The following is a 26345-nucleotide window of genomic DNA, read 5'->3' as shown; positions in this document are numbered from 1 at the left end:
CGGCTATGACAGAGCCTGGATTCGAACCAGGATCTCTAGTGGCACAGCTAGCATTGCGATGCAGCGCCTTAGACCACTGCGCCACTCGGGAGGCCAATATGGCCAATACGGCGCTGGTCAAAAGTAGTGCACTATGTAGGGATTAGGGTACAGTTTCAGACACACAGGATAAACATCTTTAAAAAGTGGAGCAGCGACAAACAGAACACAATGGATTGACCTATGATCTGTACTTTAGACTCAGCTATTCTCAGCAGCATGCACAGAATGCATGCTTACTTTACAGGGCTGATAGCCAGCAGCTCATAAAAGAGTTGTATGGAAATTGATTGATTTAGATTTTCAATAATGAATGATTTATGATCATCTAGGCTATTATACCAATGTGCTGACCTGTACGTAATTTCATCATGACAGATTTTGCAACTGGTTTCTGTGGAGTATCTCTGGTATGTTTCATCCCTTGTCAGACTGGTTTCCCAACACTAAAGGACATATAAGAGCCAACCAGCCACCAGACACTGAATATCTGAAACCAGCTGCAGAATGGTTTCACTCATAACACTCATTCAAGTATTGGAGTCATAGCCTCCCATTGCATTGTAGGATAGGCCAGGCCTACAGTACATATTCCCACGTAAATGTAATTCATGGCTTGCACTCCCACGTAAATGTAATTCACGGCTTGCACTAAATCTAGATCTCTCATTCAAAATGGCTCTAACTGCACACTATCTGCATTCTCCATTTTATCTATTTATTGGTCATGTAGGCATATCCAATGGATGGCCTATATATCATGCTGACAAAAGACGTTTTGGGGACAGTGCTCTTCAAAACAAGATTAGGGCCTCCTGTCTCCTTCCATTTCAGCCAGCACCACCCCCCTACTATCCCTTTACTACTTAATTTTTTTACTTGTCTGAAAGCCAAAGGACATGTGGATAGGTGAAAGCAACCATATTGAATGGCCATTGGCCAGGTGCAGCCATCAACATATTGCTTCCCAGTCCTTTCAGATGTGAAATCCCCAAATGGGTTAGAGAGAGAAGGGGGGTAAATGGACAGTTTGGAACCGGGTCAACATTTTTGCTAACCTGTTTATTATCAGTGAACTTTGCCCTCACTAACCTCTCAGCCAGTGTTCAACCACGCCCCTCCCGGTGAAAGGCCAACTGTGATTGGTTCAAACACCTGCACAACCCCGCCTCTCTCGGCTCTTCAGTTCTATTTAAACTTTAGGGTGAGTCTTTGAGGAACTCACCTGTCCCGGTCCCTTCTCAAGCAGCAGGACCACATCACGCGGCAAACCTGCTCAAAGAACCAGTAGAGTACGTCACCATGTCCGACCGGGGCGCATTCGATACTAATGTCGTTACCCTCACGAGATTCGTGCAGGAGGAGGGAAGGAAGGCGAAGGGAACGGGAGAACTGACAACCCTCCTCAACTCTATCTGCACGGCCGTCAAAGCTATCTCCACTGCTGTCAGGAAAGCTGGGATTGCCAACCTGTAAGTTTTTGTGCATCCGAAAGTAGCTAGGTGTTTATACAATTGTTCCCGTGTGGCTCAGTTGGTAGAGCATGGCGCCTGCAAGGCAAGGGTTGTGGGTTCGATTCACACAGGGGACCAGGACAGGGAAAAGTTCGAAAATGTGTGCACTCACTACTGTAAATCGCTCTGGATAAGAGCGTAAAATGGCGTCAGATTTTCATGCAAATATTCAAAAATCCGCATTAAGAACAATGTTTATTTTCCCACCAGAGATGTGTTTCCATCAAATTGACATGTTGCGGATAAAAGTCGGTGCGTGATGACGTCATGCACATAAAAAATAACTTTTGCTGTTGAATTCCCATGTAGGCTACCCAATGAAAAATAAAAGTGAAATGGGTTTCCATTGCATTTTCAATTCTACTGATGGTTTTCTCACAAAAAATATATATATAGCTGAGTGTGCCCACTGGTATTGGCACGTGCGCTCTAGCCAACAGCGCGCATATGATGATATTATAATAATTATTATTATTAGTAGTAGTAGTATGGACAAAAGAGCGAGATGATAATGTTTTTGTCGAGCATCGATTATCATGCCGACACAAAAAGATCCCACCTTGTCTAGTGTATTTTGTTCTGTCGACCTTTGGAAAGTTTACTGGAAAATGTTCTGTTTCCATCAGACCTGTCATTGCTTTTTTTTTGCCGCCATATAACGTACTTTACTTGCATAAAAATGTTGGATGGAAACATGATTACTAACCACGTTTCCATCCAACCATTTCATGCGGATGAATTGGCGTACGTGACGCATGAAACAAGTTAAGACCAGGCAGATGGAAACATTAAATGCGGGTACAATTTTATAAATGCAGAGAGACGATTTGTTCGTTTGACATGGGATGTTTTTGTGTAGGTTGCTACAATTAATTATGGAAGAAATGGCGGGGGATACTCCTTAATGTGCAAATATTTATATAATAACCATCATATCGAAATACATTTGGAGTCACGCGATGATATGTTGTGATCCTCCCACTACAACTCGGGGAAAGCATGCAGTTTATTACATTTAAGATTAAATCAATTATGATTAACTTCACAGGGTGGTGAATGTGCAAGGTGATGAGCTTGATGCTCCTTTCCGTCAATGCTTGGCTGCTGTTTGAGAAATAAAAATAATATTGCTCTTATCTATAATAATCTCATAATTTAGGTAGCCTACCTGCACTGAATCAGCGAGCTGTTGGTTAAAGCGCATGTGCCAAGACCAGAGTGGGCACATTTTCTATATAATGCAACAGTTCTATATCGTGGAGCTCCGCCCCATAGGGGAGCTCTGCTCCTAGTGGTTTACCCTCTGCCCTACGGCAGCAGCAGCCTGAGACAAAATTATGCACACACCTACAGCCAATAGGAGTACAGGTGTCCCTATAAGAGGGGATACCTCCCCTCAATCAGCCTCCCTTTTTCTTCAGCGACTGGATGACTAGACTGAAGAGCCAAGAAGAGACGAAGCACGAAGACTCAGGACGAAAACGCCGTTGATATTCCAGTCATCAACGTCGTCTAAATGAGCACACACTTTTCAGAGCTCAGTGCAGATGCACTTCCATGGCGGCCGGTGACCACCACGACCTATGTTTCGTGTGTTTGGGATCCCAGCATGCCAAGGAAGGCGTCTGCAGTCCCCCGAATTGCGCCTCCTGCGCCCTCCTTTCTTTAAAGGAGAGGAAGCAGCGTTGGGCGTTTTTCAGGGAGGACATCCCTCTTGAGGATGTGCTGTCGATACTAGCCTCTGCTTCAGAGGCGTCGTCCGACGGCGCAGACTCGGGGGAAGATAGGGACTTTGAGGAAGGGTCTGGCATTCCAATGGAACAGTCGGACCCCGTCCCTCATACTTTCAAGCCCCCCTTTCCTTTGGAGAGCGAGAGGGCTTGTAGTCCCTATAGCGAAGGGGATACGAGCTCTGAGAGATCAGAAGCTCTCTCTTTCGCTGCAGCCTCTCTGAGATCGGACTTTCCGGGTCTCATTGAGAGAGCTGCTCAACGGCTGGTAATAAGGCTGCCCCCCTCTTCCCTCCGCACCGGAGGTTGATATGATGGAGGGCGGTCCTTATTCCAGGCCAAGGAAGGCGGCAGAGCCAGTGGCTCCTGCCATGCCTTCTTTGGCTAGGGTACGTTGAGGGCTCGTGGGAGGCACCTTTAGCGGCGCGTTCGCCTGTAAAAGCGTATCTCCCATTCACGAGAGTGGAAGGAAGGTTTCAGGGTCAGGGAATCCCCAGGTTAGAGAGCGCCATGGCGGCGTATCTCGTACCGGGTTCGAGCCCTTGGCCCTCTTCCAAGAAGGCCACGTTGCCATCCCAGAAGGACCGACTCACAGCACAGCTGTTAGAGAAGTCTTTTGGGTTGGGAGCCCAAGCTGTAGCAGCAGCTAACAACATTGCCCTCTTGGCGGCCTCTCTGTCCCGTTTAACCCCGGGTAAGACAGAGATGGCACCGGAAGAGGTGGAGGAGGCGTCCAGAAATTCTGGCGCCATACTCCACCTGACACAGGCGTCCGCAGTCTGCGCGGGGAGATCCATGGCCACTTCGGTGGTCGGGGAACGACACCTCTGGTTGTCATTGACATCCATGAAAGAGGCAGACAGGACGTCTCTCTTGAACGCCCCCCTCTCTGACGACGGCCTCTTTGGGGTCGCAGTCAAAGAGGCGACGGAGCGTTTCTCTAAGTTAGAGGAGGAGAAGAAGCAGTTGGCCAAGCACCTGCCGTTGGCAGGACGACTCGGCCCCCCTCCTCCCCAAAGGCCATCTACCTCCGCCCCTCTAAGTAGACCGGGGTCTACGACGAGGCGGCGTAATCGGCGTCATCCGGCGGCCACGAGCAGCAAGGGAACGGGCCCGGCCCTCCCAGCAGCTACGGTAGCCCCACTACAGCCGGCGAGGGAGGTGACGAGGACGCCGACCTGGCCCTCCAAGGGAGGCAAGAGGAGGCGTACGTGACGGGACGCGGGGGAGAGGATGGAGGACGCATCAATGGTGTCGAACGTGCCCACTGTTCCCCCCCACCCTTCGGTTGAAGGGATGGGTGTTGATGTTAATGCCTTTGTTGATGTGTTTAATAAAGAGTTGGCTCCACCTAACTTTGTCAAAAAGAGCCTCTTTTCCATAATACGTCCGAGAGCGTTCAAATCTCACCCTCTCTTCCTTACCACTCTAAGAGCCGTTCAGCCCACCGAGGGTGCGTTGCTGAACAGGCACTAAGAGTAGGTATCCAGAAGACCTCAATCAGGTCGTCACATCACACTTCACGTATAAGAAGTGCTTTACATAGAAGGCAGCAGTCCCGGTCAGATTCTGACATGAGGACGCAGCCGCTATTTGGGATGGCGCACTAGCACAGACTAAGGTCTCCACTAGTACGAGCCAGACCCATGCTGCGTTCACGGAGGGCCCGATTACCGCGGTCACCAAGGTGCCCAGAGTATCGGCGCCCCCAGGCATTGTAACACAGCAGCTATCTGGGGACGGCGCATTATCGCAGACCAAGGTCTCGGTTAATGCGATTCAGACCCATGCTACGTTCACGGAGGGCAGGATTACTAGCGTTATGGGTATAACCAAAGTATCAGCTCCCCTGACAGAACGAGCCAGTACTCACCACACTGAGCGTGAATCAACCCACCAGGGGTGCAGTGTTGAACACACACAGAAGGTGAAAGTCAAGAAGGTATCAAGGCGCCGCATTGTTTTACCTCATAGAGACCTCATACTACAGACTTCTAGGAGTACTGTAGTGAAGGGCTCTGATAGCGAATTGCAGTCACCTAAGATGACGCAATCGCTTGCTGGGGATGGTGCCCTGCCGCAGGCTGTGGCCTCGGTCAGCGCAATTCAGACCCGCGATGCGTTCAAGGAGGGCAGGAATACGATGGTTACGGGTTTAACCGACGTCCCTACTCCTCTTTCTTTCTCAGAACGCATCGATAGTTCCTCTCCCCTTTCACGGGAGGCCCACCTTGGGCTGTTCCACCACTTCAATGTTGGGGAACAGTGGCGGTAAGGGGCCATAGAGGAATACAGGTCCTTCCTACTGGATGCACCACAGCTTCGCGCCCAGCCGCTTTCTCTGCATTGCTGGCAGTGGCGAAGAAGCTGCACCCTCTCACGCTGGCTAGAACAGACGTTGCAGAAGGGTTATGCTCTCCAATTCCACCGGACCCCACCCCCGTTCAGGGAGTGGTGGAGACGGTGATGAAAACGCCAGACAAAGTGGCCGCTCTGATGACAGAGATTACGGAACTTTTGGCGAAGGAGGCAGTGACAGTAGTTCCCCGGGAGCAAAGGAACAAAGGGCTATATTCGCCTTATTTCCTAGTGCCCAAAAAGACGGGGGAGTGAGGCCGATTTTGGATTTACGCATTCTCAACGAGCATAACCAAACGGCCCTTCCGAATGCTAACGACAAAACGTCTGCTGGAATGTGTCCAGAGAGGGGACTTTTGTACGAGCATAGACCTAAAGGACGCGTACTTTCATGTGCCGGTTCAGCCGCGTCACAGGAAGTTTCTGCGGTTCGCCTTTCAAGGGGTGGCGTACGAATACACGAGGATGCCATTTGGGTACGCCCTGGCACCTCGCACATTTTCCAAGTGTGTGGAGGCGGCATTGGAACCGTTGCGTCGTCAGGGAATATGGCTACTAGCCTACCTGGACGACCTACTGGTTCTCGCCCCACTCACACAACACAGACAGTGATGCATCTCACAAGTCTGGGGTTTGCTGTGAATTGGAAAAAGAGCGCGCCCTGGCCCACTCATCAGATTGTCTACCTGGGGATACAGCTAGACACTGTGAGGATGAGGGCCCGAATCTCGGACCCCCGAAGGGTAGCCTTGTTGCTAGTCCTAAGGAAGTGTCGTCCGAATTACACGGTGACGGCGCTGTCGATCATGTCACTTTTGGGTCTCATGTCGTCAGCCCACTCTGTGGTTCCGCCGGGACTCCTGCATATGCGCAGGATGCAGCGATGGTTCGCCCAACTAAGACTAGACCCATTGCGTCAACGTCATCGGTTGGTGGTGGTTCCCCTCTCGCTCAGTGCAGACCTAAACTATTGGAGAAACTCGCGCGTTCTCACGCACGGAGTCCCGATAGGAAAGGTGTCCTCTCACATCCCAGTATTCACGGATGCGTCCCTGACGGGATGGGGAGGGACATGTCAGACACAAGCGATAGGAGGTGTGTGGCCTCAATCAGGTCGTCACATCAACCTCCTGGAGTTGGAAACGGTTCGACTGGTTCTGACCCACTTCGCGTCTACCCTTCGGGGTCGCGATGTGCTGGTCTGGTCAGACAACCGGACCACAGTAGCCCACATAAATCGCCAGGGAGGAGTCAGGTCTCCTGCTCTCCATCGGGCGGCAGAGGAATTGTGGCTGTGGGCTCACGAGCACCTTCGCTCATTGAGAGCAGCACACATTCCGGGCTACTTGAACGTAGGAGCAGACCTCATGTCAAGAGGGGGTCCTCGAGGACGACGAGTGGTGTCTGCATCCAGACATTGTTCTCCAGATTTGGGAACAATTCGGGAGAGCCGAGGTGGACCTATTCGCGTCACGCGTGAACGCGCAATGTCCTCTGTGGTTCTCTCTGAGGGAACAGGACGAACCGCCACTGGGAAGGGACGCTTTGCGCACCAACCGTGGCCGAGAGTTCTCCTGTATGCATTCCCTCCGCTGTCCTGCATTCTCCCACTGCTAGCCAGGGTGAGGTCAGGGGGCTGTCAGTGATACTGATAGCGCCCGATCGCCCGGGGCTCCGTGGTTTGCGGAGATGAGTCAGATGTTGATTGCGCCACCTTGGCCAATTCCACATCGGCGGGGACGCGTTGTCTCAGGCGGCTGGCACGATAGGAAATTGCCCATAATCGGCCAACCACTGAAGGCCTGGCTGCTGAGAGGGACAGGCTAGAGCGCCGTGGGTTATCTGATGCAGTGATCAGGACCATACAGGGTTCACGTGCCAGTTCCACTTCTAAGATGTATGCCAGTAGATGGAACGTGTTTTCACGATGGTGTGTCACACAAGGTGTAGACCCCATGAGCTGTCAGGTGGAGAGTATTCTCTCTTTTCTACAGCTCATGTTTGATAAGCAAAAATCGCCTGCCACGATTAGAGTGTTTGCAGCAGCGATTTCAGCTTGTCATGAGGGTTTTGGCAGAGACAATGTCTTTAGCCACCCTCTAGTGAAACGCTTCCTATTAGGAACGCGCGACTTAGGCCAACACCTAGAGTCACGCTTCCTCAGTGGGATTTGGCTTTGGTACTCGAGCGCTATGTAAGTCGCCGTTCGAGCCATTGAATCAAATACCCCTCAAGATGCTGTCTATAAAGACAGCACTGTTGCTCGCTTTGACTACAGCTAAGCGGGTCAGTGATTTGTGTGCTCTTTTCGACGAGACCTGACTGCTTGGCCATCAATGGTGACCTGAGCAGAGCAGTGTTACGTCCTAACCCGGCATTTGTGCCAAAGGTTATTAAGAGTTCATATAGGTCACAGACCGTGGAGCTGTGGGCTTTTTCTCCTCCTCCTCATAGAGAGAGGAGTGAGGAAAAGCTCCATCGCCTGTGCCCGGTACGCGCTTTGGCGTGTTACGTCGAGCGCACAGCAGCGATTAGGTCATCGCCTCAGTTGTTTGTGTGTCACGGTGCAGCTGCACTAGGTAGACCACTTTCAAAACAGAGGTTGTCTCATTGGCTTTGTGAAGGCATTGAGACAGCTTATGAGGCAGCGGGCGGCAATTGCCTCAGGGTATCAGAGCTCACTCCACTCGTGGAGTAGCGGCTTCTACTGCCCTTTTCAGAGGAACAGGAGTAGAGGATATCTGTAGCGCAGCATCCTGGTCGACGCCGTCTCCATTTATCCGTTTCTATCTCTTAGATATGTCTTCTAATTCTCTGGCTCGATCTGTACTCAGCGTGGCTGAAGGGAGATCTTGAGCAAGAAAGAGAGGAGAAGCAGGACTGTGGACACAGGTTTCCATCAGGTCCGCTTTGGTTAGGAAGACGTGTTTTTTGACAGATGTGTTTTCTAACTCTTTGGCTCGGTCTGTACTCAGCATAGCTGAAGGGAGATCTTGAGCTAGGAAGAGAGGGAAAAGCAGGACTATAGACAGGGTTTCCATCAGGTCCGCTTTGGATAGGAAAACATATTTTGTGGCATGAATCCTGACTGACAGGGTCAGTACAGTAGAGGCATGCGTTGATTAACAGAATGTGAGGTCATCTATCTGCTTGTTCAGTTAGTATGACTCATGTTTTTGTTCCTGCCCACTAATCTCTGGGATTCCATTGAGTGAGTGAGGCGGTCTACCGCGTTTACAATGTAGAGTGACACTTGGTGTCATTCCATTAGTGGTCGGTAGTGTTTTCACAGGATATTGAGGCACATCTATCTGCTAGTACAGATTAGTATGGCTTCTATTCTGGTGATCTGCCCACTAGTCATTGGCATTGCCATTGGACTAGGTGGGGCGGGTCTTTAACCGATGACGCGGTATATTGTGACGCCCGTAGGGTTTTTAGTTGCAGTACTGCGGGACTCGGTTGCAGCCATTGCTAGGCCTGACTTTCTCGTTTCGATGGGAAGTGTTAGGCTCGGCAGGGAGTACATTTTGGGAGCGCTACGCTCCGCCTTAAACCACTAGGAGCAGAGCTCCCCTATGGGGGCGGAGCTCCACGATATAGAACGATTAGTTACCGGAGTGTAACTCCAGTTCTATGAGTGGAGCGGAGCCCCATAGGACAAGGCCCTGCCGACCCTCTCTAGTCTCGCTGAAGAAAAATATCTCGGGAGGCTGATTGAGGGGAGGCATCCCCTCTTATAGGGACACCTGTACTCCTATTGGCTGTAGGTGTGTGCATAATTTTGTCTCAGGCTGCTGCTGCCGTAGGGCAGAGGGTAAACCACTAGGAGCAGAGCTCCCCTATGGGGCTCCGCTCCACTCATAGTACTGGAGTTACACTCCGGTAACTAATCGTTTTTGTGACAACCATCAGAGTTTAAAATGTGATGGAAACCCATTTAACTTGTATTTTTCATTTGGTACATGGGAATTTAAAGGCAAAGTTATTTTATGTGCATTGTCATTTTAAACACAGTCAGTTTGAAAATGTGCATGTTTTATGCAGATTTTTGAATTCACATAAAAATCTGTCGCAAATTGGATGGAAAACTAGCTAGTGGTATAGTCAGTCAGTGAAAGTTTTTGTCACATCATGTGTCACATTTATCAACTGAGCGCAGTAAGACGATACTGATTGTCTGATCAACAAAGTGATGTTGTGGATTCTTATCCCCACTGTGCTATATGGTTACCACAAAGCACTGGCAATAGGTGAATGATTAAATAAATAGCATGGACCGTCCAACCATATGCCGGGTAGGGAGACTAATTCAAATATTTACCTAGTCGGATATTATGCCTGAGTCTGACAGTCCATCTAATCAGGTAATACTGTTGTCAACTTCGACTCGGGTCAATGTCCACCAGTTTATCTATCTTTGGACACGAGATGTTGTTATTTTCATAAATGCAAGCCAGGGCTATTGCAATGCAGTAGGCTACTCACACTCACAAATCTTGCATTTATTTCCTCTTGAGACATGTCCATTGTCCTCATTAAGAGGAAGTATAGGCCTATTACCTGTTTATCAGGAATTTGTTGATAGTCCTCCATTGTCTGGAATTTCCTTGATGACTGACAATCAGTGAAGGCCTAAAGATGGGATCACTTTCTGTGCCCTGTGAGTTCTACCAGAGACTTCATGCCCACTGACACAGAGCAGTGGCCTCTTCAATGCCACCCTCCATCATAGAAAAACTTTACCCTTGTCCGTCTCTCCCTCCTTCCAATTGTTACAGAAATAGGCCTACTGTAGTGATATTACTACTCACATGTCTGCCCCCTGCCCATCTCTCTCTCCCTCCTTCTCTTCCTTCTCTCTCTTTCTCTCTCCTCCTCTCTCCCTCCCCTCCAGCTATGGCATTGCTGGGAGCACCAATGTGACCGGTGACCAGGTGAAGAAACTGGATGTTCTGTCCAATGACCTGGTCATCAACATGATCAAGTCCTCTTTCACCTCCTGTGTCCTGGTGTCAGAGGAGAACGAGAGGGCCGTCATTGTGGAGCCAGAGAAACAGGTATGTGTGTGTGTGGCTCAGATTGAAGTTGAGGTATGTCTTGTGACATCAATGTGACAATGTCCTTTTATTTTTTACAGGGAAAATATATTGTGTGCTTCGACCCACTGGATGGCTCGTCAAACATTGACTGTCTTGTATCAATTGGAACCATTTTTGCCATCTACAGAAAGGTTGGTAATTATTTTGTTGCTGGTGTTTTATTATTCCTCTACGGAAGTTGTTCAAACAAAATACTAAGTCAGTTTGAACAAGTTATTATCTTGTTTGAATGACTTAATTGGTATTTTGTCTAATTAAGCATAATTTGTTATGCAGCTTGTCAGACCGTGTAATGGTTGCTGCAGCCATCCATTTGTATTTATTATGGATCCCCATTAGCTTCTGCCATGGCAGCAGCTACTCTTCCTGGGGTCCAGCAAAATTAAGGCAGTTATACAATTTTAAAAACATAATACATTCACAACAGATTTCACAACACATCACTGATTCCATGATTATTCATTGACGGTTCTTTGATAGCCTAAAGCAGGGCTGCTTCTGAATGCCAGAACATGTAAGTGGGCAAGTGTGGAGTGAGGAGCAGAGCGTAAATCGAGCAGATCCTGCTCCAATTTCGCTGAGGTACTGCTCAACCACAAGGTCTGGGTATGTTCTGCCTAGCATTTTTCATTTCCTTTATCACTATTCTTTTAATTACAGTGACCCTATCCACAGTAGCCTATATCAAGTTTATATTCTACTTTCTAACATTCGGATATGTCGTTTCTATTTTGAAGGACTTCAAATGTATAAACAGATGTTTTAGGTAGGCAATACATAGGCGACTGTCAAATGTATTTGAGTTTTTCTTGGAATAGAATCACCATAATATCAATCAATTTAATTAAGCTAAAATATCAGAAATAGATTTACATTGGAGTCATTTAGCAGACGCTCTTATCCAGAGCGACTTGCAATCGTCTTAAGATGGCTTCAACCACATGTCATAGTATACATTTTTCTCTCTCAATAAAGTAACTATCAGCAAAGTCAGAGCTAGTAAGAGGGAAAAGAGTCAAGTACGAGTGTTAGTTCACAAAAGGCTTTTTTTCGGGGGGGGTTGTCGTTTTTGACAGAGGGGTAGAGTGTTGGTTTCTTGAGGAGGGGAGCAACTGGGCCATTTTGAAGTCAGAGGGGATGCAGCCAGTGGTCAGGGATGAGTTGATGAGGGATATGAGGAATAGAAGGTCTCCAGAGATGGTCTGAAGGAGGGGATGGGGTCAAGCGTGCAGGTTGTCGGGCAGCCGAACCTCACTAGTCAAAGGACTTCATCTGGAGAGAGAAGGGAGAAAGAGGTCAAGGCGTAGGGTAGATCTGTGTGAGTGAGACCGGTAGATTCAATAGGCTAAGTGAATGAGGAGCGGCTGTCATCAACCTTCTTTTCAAAGTGGGTGGAGGCTTAAGGAGGGAAGAGAAGGTGGAAAATAGTTTCTTAGGGTTAGAGGCAGAAGCTTGACATCTAGAGTGATAGATAGTGGCTTTAGCAGCGGATACAGAGGAAGAGAAGGTAGAGAGGAGGGAATGAAAGGATGATAGGTCTTCCGGAAGTTTAGTTTTCCTCAGCTGACCGCAGCCCTGTTCTTTAAGCTCGCAATGAGTCACTCAGCCAAGGAGCAGGAGGGGAGAGCCGGCCGGGAGGAAAGGGGGCAGTGCGAGTCATAGGATGCGGAATGGGAGGTTGGTAGGGTCGAAGAGGCAGAATCAGAAGGGAGGGATTTAGCAGAAGGGAGAGATAATAGGATAGAAGAAGTGAGAATAGTGGGAGAGAGCGAAGATTGCGACGGCGCATGAGATTAGTAGGCGAACAGCCTCTAGTAAAGATGAGGTCAAGTGTATTGCCTGCCTTGTGAGTGGAAAGGGTGAGGTCAAAAGAGGCAAGGAGGGGAAAGTAATGGAAATAAATTAATCGAAGGCAGATGTCAGGAGGTTGAAGTTGCCCAGTACGAAGAGCGGTGTGCATCGTCAGGAAATGAGCTTATTAAGGTGTGAAGTCCCCTGTAGCTCAGTTGGTAGAGCATGGCGCTTGCAACGCCAGGGTTGTGGGTTCGTTTCCCACGGGGGGCCAGTATGAAAATGTATGCACTCACTAACTGTAAGTCACTCTGGATAAGAGCGTCTGCTAAATGACTAAACATTTTTAAAAATGAAGCTCATTGACAAACTCTCGAAGGGCACCTTGTGGGCGATAGATGACAACAATATTAAGCTTGAGTGGACAAGTGACCGTGACAGCATGGAATTCAAATGAGGAGATGGACAGGTAAGGGAGTAAAGAGAAAATCTCCACTTAGGAGAAGTGAGCAGCACTGTGCCACCATGGCAACGACCAGATGCTCTCAGACTATGAGAGAAAACATAGGCAGGTGAAAAGAGAGCAGCTGGAGTAGCAGTGTCCTCTGGGGTGATCCAGGTGTCCGTCAGGGCAGCATAGGCTGAGATGAACTTTGCGTTCTTGACCGCAGATCGGCAGTTCCAAATGCTGCTGGAGACCAGGAATTCCACATGGGTTGTGCATGCCTGGTACACTAAATTAGAAGGGTTGCAGCCACGGGGTGGGGAGTGAACATGGATAGAAAACATGCACATAGTTGCCAAAGCTACAAAAGAGCAAAATGAGATCAGAAAATAACTACGTAAGATACTTTTGAACATCTTGGCATGGTTCTGTTATAATCTCCACCCGGCACAGCCAGAAGAGGACTGGCCACCCCTCATAGCCTGGTTCCTCTCTAGGTTTCTTCCTAGGTTTTGGCCTTTCTAGGGAGTTTTTCCTAGCCACCGTGCTTCTACACCTGCATTACTAGCTGTTTGGGGTTTTAGGCTGGGTGTCTGTACAGCACTTCGAGATATTAGCTAATGTATGAAGGGCTATATAAAATAAAATTGATTGATTGATTGATTGATTGATTGATACTCAAGTGGAGCCTTCCTTTCCTTCCTCGAATAACTCGGCATATGTCACCAATTGCCATTCCAAAAGGAATCGTATTTTTTTGTTGTTGTAGGGAATTTTTTTGGACATATCTTTTACCTAATGGTGGCGCTCTAAACATGCTCAAATTCCTGTATGAACACAGCCATTTTAAAAGCGTAGTGCTTGAACACAGCCTTTATTTTCTGTCTTACAGGAATGATATAGGTACATATGAGGAGAAAGCTGAAGTCGTAACCTTTTCACTGATGTAATCAGATCTTGTCTGATTTCGAGTTTGCCCACTAGAAGATCACATGACGTGACTTTGCCACTTGAAAGCAGATGTGTCTGTCTGGTTTGATCGGTTTTGAGTAGTACCTCACTTTGCGGAAATAACACACACAAGCGTTAAACTTCAAAATTGTTCCCATTGGAAACGAGAGAGAGATGCATTCAAGGTAATGTCATATTAAATGTGAATGGAAAATAAATGGATTACATTACGACGACCACCAGGGTGTACCCTTTCCATGCATACAACATTTTTGTACTTTTGGTGACTTGATAGTCAGTCTGATTTGCGCCTAATATGTATTATTTTGTATATATTTTCTGTAAACAGTTCACTAAAGTTTATTGCACCGTACTGGCCGCCTACAAAACAATTTGCACAATAGACACTAAGAAATATCAAAACTGTTGAGAAATACAGTTGCATCGACACACGGGAGCAGTTCAATGTATTTTTCAATTTTAGGCTTTTCAAATATTCCTTTCTATTGTTTATATTATGGCTATATTCCCATTAATATCCCTTTTATGTAATTAAGCTTTTACGTGTCTTTTTATTATAATAATAAAAACATGTTTAGAGCGCATTTCCCACACTCAATGCACATGTGAAACTTGTTGTTGCCTGCTTCTGTGCGCAAATCATTTGGCTGCAGTTTGAGATGAGTTATTCCCTTTTATTTATGAAAATAAGCTGATACTGGCCTTTATTATTCAAGATGATTTATGATATTTTAGTTTAATTATATTGATTTATTTTATGGTGTTTCTATTCAAAGAATATTCATTTTACAGTAGCCTATGTATTGCTTACCTAAAACATCCATTAATACATTTGAAGTCCTTCAAAATAAACGACATATCCTAATGTTAGAAAGTACAATATAAACTATACAGAACAAAAATATAAACGCAACACAAATACTAGGCAGAGCATGCCCAGAGCTTGTGGCTGAGCAGTACCAGAGCGAAATTGGAGCGGGAGAGAAGGCCAACACCATTTTTTTTAAAGGCCTTTGCTACGGATATGGAGTTTTCATCCATGTCCGCCCCAGCCCACCCCTCCGGAAACCTATTTCTTAAAGCTAAGGATCCGGATCACGTCCTACGCATTTATTTTATGCATACATTTGTTTTTCTAACATAGCCGCTGCTTACATTCCCGCTCCCTTCACGTTTCGCTCTTTACTCACCCTATTCTGAACTGTGATGTAGACTATGTCTCTGCCTCATATTTCTGAAAAGCTGAAATAAAAACCCAGCAGCGATTTGAACGAACATTCCAAAAGTATTCACACCCCTTGACTTTTTCTACATTTTGGTGTGTTACAACCTAAATTTAAAATATTAAATTGAGATTTTGTGTCACAGGCCTACACACAGTACCCCATAATGTAAAAGTGGAATTATGTTTGTAGACATTTTTACAAATTAATTAAAATTGAAAGCTGAAATGTCTTGCGTCAAAAAGTATTCAATTCCTTTGTTATGGCAAGTCTAAATAAGTTCAGGAGTAAACATTTTCTTAGCACGGAACATAAGTTGCATGGACTCACTCTGTGTGCAATAATAGTGTTAACTTTATTTTTGAATGACTACCTCATCACTGTACCCCACACATACAATTATCTGTAAGGTCCCTCAGTCGAGCAGTGAATTTCAAACACAGATTCAACCACAGACCAGGGAGGTTTTCCAATGCCTCACAAAGAAGGGCACCTATTGCTAGATAGATAAATAAAAAGTTATGAATTACTTTGGATGGTGTATCAATACACCCAGTCAGTACAAAGATACAGGCGTCCTTCCTAACTCAGTTGCCGGAGAGGAAGGAAACCGCTCAAGGAAACCGCTCGGGGATTTCACCATGAGGCCAATGGTGACTTTAAAACAGTTACAGAGTTGAATGGCTGTGATAGGAGAACTGAGGATGAATCAACAACATTGGAGTTACTCCACAACACTAACCTAAATGACAGTGAAAAGAAGGAAGCCTGTACAGCATAAAAATATTCCAAAACATGCATCCTGTTTGCAATAAGGCACTAAATTAAAACTGCTAAACATTTGGCTAAGAAATAAATTATGTCCTGAATACAAAGCATTAAGTTTGGGGCAAACGCAACACATCACTGAGTACCACTCTTCATATTTTCAAGCATGGTGGTGGCTGCATCATGTTATGGGTATGCTTGTCATCGGCAAGGACTAGAGTTTATTTTAGGATAAAAAGAAACGGAATAGAGTTAAGCACAGGCAAAATCCTAGAGGAAAACCTGGTTCAGTCTGCTTTCTAACAGACACTGGGAGAAAAATTAACCTTTCAGCAATAACCTAAAACACAAGGCCCCAAGACGACATTGAATGTTCCTGAGTGGCCTAGTTACAGTTGACTTAAATTGGCTTGAAAATCTATGGCAAAACTGGAAAATGGCTGTCTAGCAATGATCAACAACCAACTTGACCGAGCATGAAGAATAAAAAAAGAATAATATGCAAATATTGTACAATCCAGGTGTGCAAAGCTCTTAGACTTACCCAGAAAGACTCTCAGCTGTAATCGCTGCCAAAGATGATTCTAACATGTATTGACTCAGGGGTGTGTATCCTTATGTAAATGAGATTTCTGTATTTAATTTTCAATTTAGTACATTTTGTGTCAATTTAATCAATTTTGAATTCTGGCTATAACACAACAATATGTGGAATAAGTAAAGGGGTATGAATACTTTCTGAAGGCACTGTATATTATGAAGGCTACAACCTTCTCTGTCTGTTGTAACGGCTATTGCAGTTGCACAAGCAGGACGCAGTCCCTACACTTTGGGCACATTTTGTGTGATGTAGGCTAATCATTATAGTTGCTGCCGAATCTTAGTTCTTGATAAAAGAACACTACTTGACTGCATGTCTGTCTCCTGTGCAGCTTAGCCAATGTTTGTAATGAAGATGAAAAAAGAACATTCAATCACTAATTAGACTGCGTGTCTGTGTCTTGCTGCATTCCACCTCTGGGCTGCCGAACGTTCATGTATCCAGACCGATAAAAGGAGTCTGACAATGGGCGAGTTCATTTTGCATCGCCTGATGCTATAGTTATGCCATATACAGTGGGGAGAACAAGTATTTGATACACTGCCGATTTTGCAGGTTTTCCTACTTACAAAGCATGTAGAGGTCTGTAATTTTTATCATAGGTACACTTCAACTGTGAGAGACGGAATCTAAAACAAAAATCCAGAAAATCACATTGTATGATTTTTAAGTAATTAATTAGCATTTTATTGCATGACATAAGTATTTGATACATCAGAAAAGCAGAACTTAATATTTGGTACAGAAACCTTTGTTTGCAATTACAGAGATCATACGTTTCCTGTAGGTCTTGACCAGGTTTGCACACACTGCAGCAGGGATTTTGGCCCACTCCTCCATACAGACCTTCTCCAGATCCTTCAGGTTTCGGGGCTGTCGCTGGGCAATACAGACTTTCAGCTCCCTCCAAAGATGTTCTATTGGGTTCAGGTCTGGAGATTGGCTAGGCCACTCCAGGACCTTGAGATGCTTCTTACGGAGCCACTCCTTAGTTGCCCTGGCTTTGTGTTTCGGGTCGTTGTCATGCTGGAAGACCCAGCCACGACCCATCTTCAATGCTCTGAGGGAAGGAGGTTGTTGGCCAAGATCTCACGATACATGGCCCCATCCATCCTCCCCTCAATACGGTGCAGTCGTCCTGTCCCCTTTGCAGAAAAGCATCCCCAAAGAATGATGTTTCCACCTCCATGCTTCATGGTTGGGATGGTGTTCTTGGGGTTGTACTCATCCTTCTTCCTCCAAACACTCCGAGTGGAGTTTAGACCAAAAAGCTCTATTTTTGTCTCATCAGACCACATGACCTTCTCCCATTCCTCCTCTGGATCATCCAGATGGTAATTGGCAAACTTCAGACGGGCCTGGACATGCGCTGGCTTGAGCAGGGGGACCTTGCGTGCGCTGCAGGATTTTAATCCATGACGGCGTAGTGTGTTACTAATGGTTTTCTTTGAGACTGTGGTCCCAGCGCTCTTCAGATCCCTCACCTTCCTCATGATCATTGATGCCCCACGAGGTGAGATCTTGCATGGAGCCCCAGACCAAGGGTGATTGACCATCATCTTGAACTTCTTCCATTTTCTAATAATTGCGCCAACAGTTGTTGCCTTCTCACCAAGCTGCTTGCTTATTGTCCTGTAGCCCATCCCAGCCTTGTGCAGGTCTACAATTTTATCACTGATGTCCTTACACAGCTCTCTGGTCTTGGCCATTGTGGAGAGGTTGGAATCTGTTTGAGTGTGTGGACAGGTGTCTTTTATACAGGTAACGAGTTCAAACAGGTGCAGTTAATACAGGTAATGAGTGGAGAACAGGAGGGCTTCTTAAAGAAAAACTAACAGGTCTGTGAGAGCCGGAATTCTTACTGGTTGGTAGGTGATCAAATACTTATGTCATGCAATAAAATGCAAATTAATTACTTAAACATCATACAATGTGATTTTCTGGATTTTAGATTCTGTCTCTCACAGTTGAAGTGTACCTATGATAAAAATTACAGACCTCTACATGCTTTGTAAGTAGGAAAACCTGCAAAATCGGCAGTGTATCAAATACTTGTTCTCTCCACTGTATACTCCCCTTTATTACTTTTCAACCCCGCCATCCTTTCCCTACTTGGGGTAAATTAGTGAACAACAATGCTTAGGCCTCTACTTCCAGCTTATACGTACTATCTACATTTTATGGACACAGTCAATTTTACAATAATTCAATTTTATTTGTTTTTGCTCCTGAACTTCTTCTACTCTCAACCTCTCCGATCATTTTCATGATGTCCATCCGGTTTGCTTCTATATGCCATATCTTTCTAACTGTGCTCTTTCCAAAAATCTCCCAACCTATATACTTATTATGGACACAGTATGCTTACATTATTAGTTCTTGTTATTATTTGTTATTAGTCCCATCCTTCAACTCCATTCAACACCTCCCATCTATCTCTTAACACCATCCATATAGGATTTCTATTTGCCATATATATTTCAACTGTATTGTGATGTTTTAAAAAAGTTCTGAACCTTTCTATTCTCATTGCTTCTACAGATTGTGAATTAAAAATAAACATTTTTGCTAAAAGTATTATTATATTATTGATCGATTGACTATGACTTTTCAGATCACCCAGTAATGCTATCTGCAAGGTTAGCTCGAAGTAAATTACAGACCTCTTCATGCTTTGTAAGTAGGAAAACCTGCAAAATCGGCAGTGTATCAAATACTTGTTCTCCCCACTGTATGCTGATATTGTGGCGAGAGTAAATAGCTGCATGTAACTCAACAGCTAAGAAGAACATGAAATCGATAGACTGCCTGTCTGTGTTGTGCTTATGTTTGCAATACTGACAACGTTTGTACGAATATGTCGATAATGTATTTTGTATAAAGCTCCACTTACATGCTCTGGCATTCAAAAGCAGCCCTGATTTAGGCTATCAAAGAACTGTCAATGAAGAATCATATCAATGAATGGAATCAGTGAATGGATGGCTGCAGCAACCATTACACGGTCTGACAATCTGCATAACAAATTAGGCCTATTTAGACAAAATACCAATTAAGTAATTCAAACAAGAAGTTGTTCAAACGACTTAGTATCTCGTTTGAACGATTTTGTAAAAAAAAATAAGTAGTTCAAATGAGAATTCCAATATTTATTTTTGCCTTGGGCTTCAGGGCTTCCGTAGTCCTCCATACCCATAACATACAGTGCCTTCGGAAAGGATTCAGTCCCCTTGACTTTTTTCAGATTTTGTTACGTTACAGCCTTATTCTAAAATTGATTAGATTGAGGGGGGAAAAAACAATCTACACACAACACCCCATAATGACAAAGCAAAACCAGGTTTTTTGAAATGTTTGCTAATTTATAAAATAAACATAAATTAACATAAGTATTCAGACCCTTTACTCAGTACTTTGTTGAAGCACCTTTGGCAGCGATTACATCATTGAGTCTTCTTGGGTATGAAGCTACAAGCTTGGCACATCTGTATTTGGGGAGTTTCTTCCATTCTTCTCTGCAGATCCTCTCAAGCTCTGTCAGGTTGGATAGGGAGCGTTGCTGCACAGCTATTTTCTGGTCTCTCCAGAGATGTTGGATCGGTTTCAAGTCCGGGCTCTGGCTTTGGCCACTCAAGGACATTCAGAGACTTGTCCCGAAGCCACTCCTGCGTTGTCTTGGCTGTGTGCTTAGGGTTGTTGTCCTGTTGGAAGGTGAACCTTCGCCCCAGTCAGAGGTCCTGTGCGCTCTGGAGCAGGTTTTCATCAAGCCGCTGAAAAACATCCCCACAGCATGATGCTGCCACCACCATGCTTCACCGTAGGAATGGTGCCAGGTTTCCTCCAGACGTGACGCTTGGCATTCAGGCCAAAGAGTTCAATCTTGGTTTCATCAGACCAGAGAATCTTATTTCTCATGGTCTGAGAGTCTTTAGGTGCCTTTTGGCAAACTCAGAGCGGGCTGTCATGCCACTCTACCATAAAGGCCTGCTTGGTGGAGTGCTGCAGAGATGGTTGTCCTTCTGGAAGGTTCTCCCATCTCCACAGAGGAACTTTGGAGCTCTGGCAGAGGGACCATTGGGTTCTTGGTGACCTCCCAAGGCCCTTGTCCCCCGATTGCTCAGTTTGGCCGGGCGTCCAGCTCTAGGAGGAGTCTTGGTGGTTCCAAACTTCTTCCATTTAAGAATGATGGAGGCCACTGTGTTCTTGGGGACCTTCAATGCTGCAGAAATGTTTTGCTACCCTTACCCAGATATGTGCCTCTACACAATCCTGTCTCGGAGCTCTACGGACAATTCCTTCGACCTCATGGCTTGGTTTTTGCTCTGACATGCACTGGCAACTGTGGGACCTTTATATAGACAGGTGTGTGCCTTTCCAAATCATGTCCAATCAATTGAATTTACCACAGGTGTACTCCAATCAAGTTGTAGAAACATCTCAAGGATGATCAATGGAAACAGGTTGCACCTGAGCTCAATTTCGAGTCTCATAGCAAAGGGTCTGAATACTTATGTAAATAAGGTATTTTTGTTTTTTAATTTTAATAGATTTGCAAAAACTTCTAAACCTGTTTTTGCTTTGTCATTATGGGGTATTAATTTTTTTGAATCCATTTTAGAATAAGGCTGTAATGTAACAAAATGTGGAAAAAGTCAAGGGGTCTGAATACTTTCCGAAGGCATTCTATATTCTCTCTCGGACGTTCCGTAACTGTTCCACACTTGTTTCATTCTTAGACACTTTGTTTCAGTCTGTCACACCAGTGTGCCAGTTTCTACTGTAGTTATGCTGAAATATGAACTTTACTGTTTCACTGTTCTGTTATTTTTGGTAAAAACTATCCACATGTTTGTCTCCCAGACAACAGATGATGAGCCCAATGAGAAGGATGCGCTGCAGTCTGGACGTCACATCGTTGCTGCCGGTTATGCCCTCTACGGCAGCGCCACCATGATGGTGCTCTCCACAGGTCAAGGGGTCAACTGCTTCATGCTCGACCCTGTAAGTTCCAAATCAAATCAAACTTAGGGGTCAACTGCATCATGCTCAACCCTGTAAGTTCCAAATCAAACTTAGGGGTCAACAGCTTCATGCTCAACCCTGTAATTTAAAAATGGCAACGCACTACAGTAAAACTATAAATGGAATAGATAAACAAACAAACGGCAATAAAATAGGTGAATAAAAGAACATAAACACAAACGTCTAAATCCAATAAAGTCAATGCAGAGACACAGGAGAGGTGCACTTCATTGATTTATAGTTCATCCATGAGGTGCTCTTCCATCATGGGATGAATTACTATAGAACAAAAATAAGTCGATGCTGGATAGTAAACAAAGCCTTTATGCAAACAAACTTCCAGAAGTAATCAAGGCACTCTCATGTAGTGGAAAAAAGTCAATGAAGTTGCTGAGTCAGGTCCCTGTTCTGTTTGTTTAGTCGATTGGGGAGTTTATCCTGACAGATAAGGACGTGAAGATCAAGAAGAGGGGGAAGATCTACAGTCTGAACGAAGGCTATGCTCAGCACTTCTATCCAGACATCACAGAATACCTGAAGAAGAAGAAATATCCAGAGGTAATTTACTAACTAAACACCTGAAAGGGCTTACACTGTAATTCTGAACCACTTACTCTTTGGGTACTATGAAGTGACCAATGCAGTTAATGAAATATGCCTGATGTGGTTGTCTTACTTACTTTTAAATGCACCTATTGTAAGTCGCATTGGATAAGACCGTCAGCTAAATGACTAAAATGTGAAATTACATGTCTGTGACTGAAACTGTGACTACTTCAGTAATTGAATTATTACTAACTGTATATTGCTTTTTGTTTCCAGGATGGGAGTGTCCCCTATGGTGGGCGTTATGTTGGCTCCATGGTGGCTGATGTGCACAGGACTTTGGTGTATGGAGGAATCTTCTTATACCCTGCCAATGTCAAGAGCCCCAAGGGCAAGGTGAGTGAGGCAGAACTCTTCAGTTCATATACATTTTATATCTACTTAGAATTTGTTATATATTACCGTTCAAAAGTTTGGGGTCACTTAGAAATGTCCTTGTTTTTGAAAGAAAAGCACATTTTTGTCAATTTTAAAATAACATCAAATTGATCAGAAATACAGTGTAGACATTGTTAAATGTTGTAAATGGCTATTGTAGCTGGAAACGGCTGATTTTTAATGGAATATGTACATAGGCGTACAGAGGCCCATTATCAGCAACCATCAGTCCTGTGTTCCATGTTGTGTTTGCTAATCCAAGTTTATCATTTTGAAAGGCTAATTGATCATTTTGAAAACCCTTGAAAACTGTTGTGCTGATTTAAAGAAGCAATAAAACTGGCCTTCTTCGGACTAGTTGAGTATCTGGAGCATCAGCAATTGTGGGTTCGATTACAGGACAAAATGGCCAGAAACAAATAACTTTCTTCTGAAGCTCGTCAGTCTATTCTTGTACTGAGAAATGAAGACTATTCCATGCGAGAAATTGCCATGAAACTGAAGATCTCGTACAACGCTGTGCACTACTCCCTTCACAGAACAGCGCAAACTGGCTCTAACCAGAATAGAAAGAGGAGTGGGAGGCCCCGGTGCACAACTGAGCAAGATGACAAATACATGAGTGTCTAATTTGAGAAACAGATGCCTCACAGGTCCTCAACTGGCAGCTTCATTAAATAGTACCCGCAAAACACCAGTCTCAACGTCAACAGTGAAGAGGCAACTCCGGGATGCTGACCTTCTAGGCAGAGTTGCAAAGAAAAAGCCATATCTCAGACTGGCCAATAAAAATTTAATATTAAGATGGGGAGTCTGAGATTCTAATGATCAATTAGCCTTTTAAAATGATAAACTTTGATAAGAAAACACAACGTGCCATTGGAACACAGGACTGATGGTTGCTGATAATGGGCCTCTGTACACCTATGTAGATATTCCATTAAAAATCAGCTGTTTCCAGCTACAATAGCTATTTACAACATTAACAATGTCTACATTGTATTTCTGATCAATTTGATGTTATTTTAATGGACCAAAAATGTGTAAGTGATCCCAAACTTTTGAACATGTATGTATGTATGTATGTATGTACAGTGGGGAAAAAAAGTATTTAGTCAGCCACCAATTGTGCAAGTTCTCCCACTTAAAAAGATGAGAGAGACCTGTAATTTTCATCATAGGTACACGTCAACTATGACAGACAAAATTAGAATTCTTTTTCCAGAAAATCACATTGTAGGATTTTTAATGAATTTATTTGCAAATGATGGTGGAAAATAAGTATTTGGTCAATAACAAAAGTTTCTCAATACTTTGTTATATACCCTTTGTTGGCAATGACACCGGTCAAACGTTTTCTGTAAGTCTTCACAAGGTTTTCACACACTGTTGCTGGTATTTTGGCCCATTCCTCCATGCAGATCTCCTCTAGAGCAGTGATGTTTTGGGGCTGTCGCTGGGCAACACGGACTTTCAACTCCCTCCAAAGATTTTCTATGGGGTTGAGATCTGGAGACTGGCTAGGCCACTCCAGGACCTTGAAATGCTTCTTACGAAGCCACTCCTTCGTTGCCCGGGCGGTGTGTTTGGGATCATTGTCATGCTGAAAGACCCAGCCACGTTTCATCTTCAATGCCCTTGCTGATGGAAGGAGGTTTTCACTCAAAATCTCACGATACATGGCCCCATTTATTCTTTCCTTTACACGGATCAGTCGTCCTGGTCCCTTTGCAGAAAAACAGCCCCAAAGCATGATGTTTCCACCCCCATGCTTCACAGTAGGTATGGTGTTCTTTGGATGCAACTCAGCATTCTTTGTCCTCCAAACACGACGAGTTGAGTTTTTACCATCTGACATTCTCCCAATCCTCTTCTGGATCATCCAAATGCACTCTAGCAAACTTCAGACGGGCCTGGACATGTACTGGCTTAAGCAGGGGGACACGTCTGGCACTGCAGGATTTGAGTCCCTGGCGGCGTAGTGTGTTACTGATGGTAGGCTTTGTTACTTTGGTCCCAGCTCTCTGCAGGTCATTCACTAGGTCCCCCCGTGTGGTTCTGGGATTTTTGCTCACCGTTCTTGTGATCATTTTGACCCCACGGGGTGAGATCTTGCGTGGAGCCCCAGATCGAGGGAGATTATCAGTGGTCTTGTATGTCTTCCATTTCCTAATAATTGCTCCCACAGTTGATTTCTTAAAACCAAGCTGCTTACCTATTGCAGATTCAGTCTTCCCAGCCTGGTGCAGGTCTACAATTTTGTTTCTGGTGTCCTTTGACAGCTCTTTGGTCTTGGCCATAGTGGAGTTTGGAGTGTGACTGTTTGAGGTTGTAGACAGGTGTCTTTTATACTGATAACAAGTTCAAACAGGTGCCATTAATACAGGTAACGAGTGGAGGACAGAGGAGCCTCTTAAAGAAGAAGTTACAGGTCTGTGAGAGCCAGAAATCTTGCTTGTTTGTAGGTGACCAAATACTTATTTTCCACCATAATTTGCAAATAAATTCATAAAAAATCCTACAATGTGACTTTCTGGATTATTTTTTCTCAATTTGTCTGTCATAGTTGACGTGTACCTATGATGAAATTTACAGGCCTCTCTCATCTTTTTAAGTGGGAGAACTTGCACAATTGGTGGCTGACTAAATACTTTTTTTCCCCACTGTATGTATGTTAGAAGTAACCAGAAGTAGAGTGCTGGCTGTGCCCAAACAATCAATGACAAAAGGTAGGATGAACTAGACCATTTCTCCATATATTGAAGTGACTAACCATCGTCTCTCTTCCACCCCATCCTGTGTAGCTGAGGCTACTGTACGAGTGCAACCCCATGTCTTTCATCATCGAGCAGTCTGGAGGCATGGCCACCACGGGGGAGGTTAATGTCCTGGACATCCAGCCAGAGAACATCCACCAGAGAGTCCCTGTGGTCCTGGGCTCCCCTGAAGACGTCCAGGAGTACATCGCCATCTACAAGAGGACACGCATGTGAGACTGTGCTGGAGCCTTCTCTGGATCCACCATGACCTGCTTGTCCACGAAGGTCAACCTTTGACCTGACCCTGAGCTAGTAATCTTTGTATCATATGAATGGAGCTGTGGATGTACAGTGTATGTATGTATGTATGTATGTATGTATGTATGTATGTATGTATGTATCACACACTACCGTTCAAAAGTTTGGGGTCACTTAGAAATGTCCTTGTTTTCCATGAAAACATACATGAAATGACTTTGAATAGGAAATATAGCAAAATGAATAGGAAATGTAGTCATTGACAAGGTTAGAAATAATGATTTTTAATTGAAATAATAATTGTCTCCTTCAAACTTTGCTTTTGTCAAAGAATCCTCCATTTGCAGCAATTACAGCCTTGCAGACCTTTGGCATTCTAGTTGTCAATTTGTTGAGGTAATCTGAAGAGATTTCACCCCATGCTTCCTGAACCAACTCCCACAAGTTGGATTGGCTTGATGGGCACTTCTTACATACCATACAGTCAAGCTGCTCCCACAACAGCTCAATAGGGTTGAGATCCGGTGACTGTGCTGGCCACTCCATTATAGACAGAATACCAGCTGACTGCTTCTTCCCTAAATAGTTATTGCATAGTTTGGAGCTGTGCTTTGGGTCATTGTCCTGTTGTAGGAGGAACTTGGCTCCAATCAAGCGCCGTCCACAGCGTATGGCATGGCGTTGCAAAATGGAGTGATAGCCTTCCTACTTCAAGATCCCTTTTACCCTGTACAAATCTCCCACTTTACCACCACCAAAGCACCCCCAGACCATCACAT

The 26345-nt window shown here is 44.9% G+C and overlaps 1 protein-coding gene across 1 annotated transcript; it reads left to right on the top strand.

Moving 5' to 3' along the window:
- The first annotated feature begins 1258 nt into the window (after positions 1-1258).
- On the top strand, positions 1259-25735 carry LOC121573516 (fructose-1,6-bisphosphatase 1). Its single transcript, XM_041885567.2, has 7 exons — positions 1259-1511; positions 10539-10701; positions 10782-10874; positions 21404-21544; positions 21986-22123; positions 22388-22507; positions 25354-25735. The coding sequence occupies exons 1-7, from the start codon at positions 1342-1344 to the stop codon at positions 25540-25542; spliced, it is 1014 nt and encodes a 337-aa protein (XP_041741501.1). The 5' UTR covers positions 1259-1341; the 3' UTR covers positions 25543-25735.
- Positions 25736-26345: the final 610 nt, after the last annotated feature.

The sequence above is a fragment of the Coregonus clupeaformis genome, chromosome 9 (assembly GCF_020615455.1).
Source record: "Coregonus clupeaformis isolate EN_2021a chromosome 9, ASM2061545v1, whole genome shotgun sequence".
NCBI lineage: Eukaryota > Metazoa > Chordata > Actinopteri > Salmoniformes > Salmonidae > Coregonus > Coregonus clupeaformis.
The sequence above is the reverse complement of the archived record's forward strand: the minus strand, read 5'-3'. Positions and strand labels throughout refer to the sequence as shown.

Bases quoted from the DNA above. Each gene is read 5' to 3' on its own strand.
- LOC121573516 (XM_041885567.2), top strand. From the start codon at position 1,342: ATGTCCGACCGGGGCGCATTCGATACTAATGTCGTTACCCTCACGAGA. The intron at 22,124-22,387 runs GTAATTTACTAA...TTTTGTTTCCAG, and splicing joins AGAAGAAGAAATATCCAGAG to GATGGGAGTGTCCCCTATGG. The intron at 22,508-25,353 runs GTGAGTGAGGCA...CATCCTGTGTAG, and splicing joins TCAAGAGCCCCAAGGGCAAG to CTGAGGCTACTGTACGAGTG.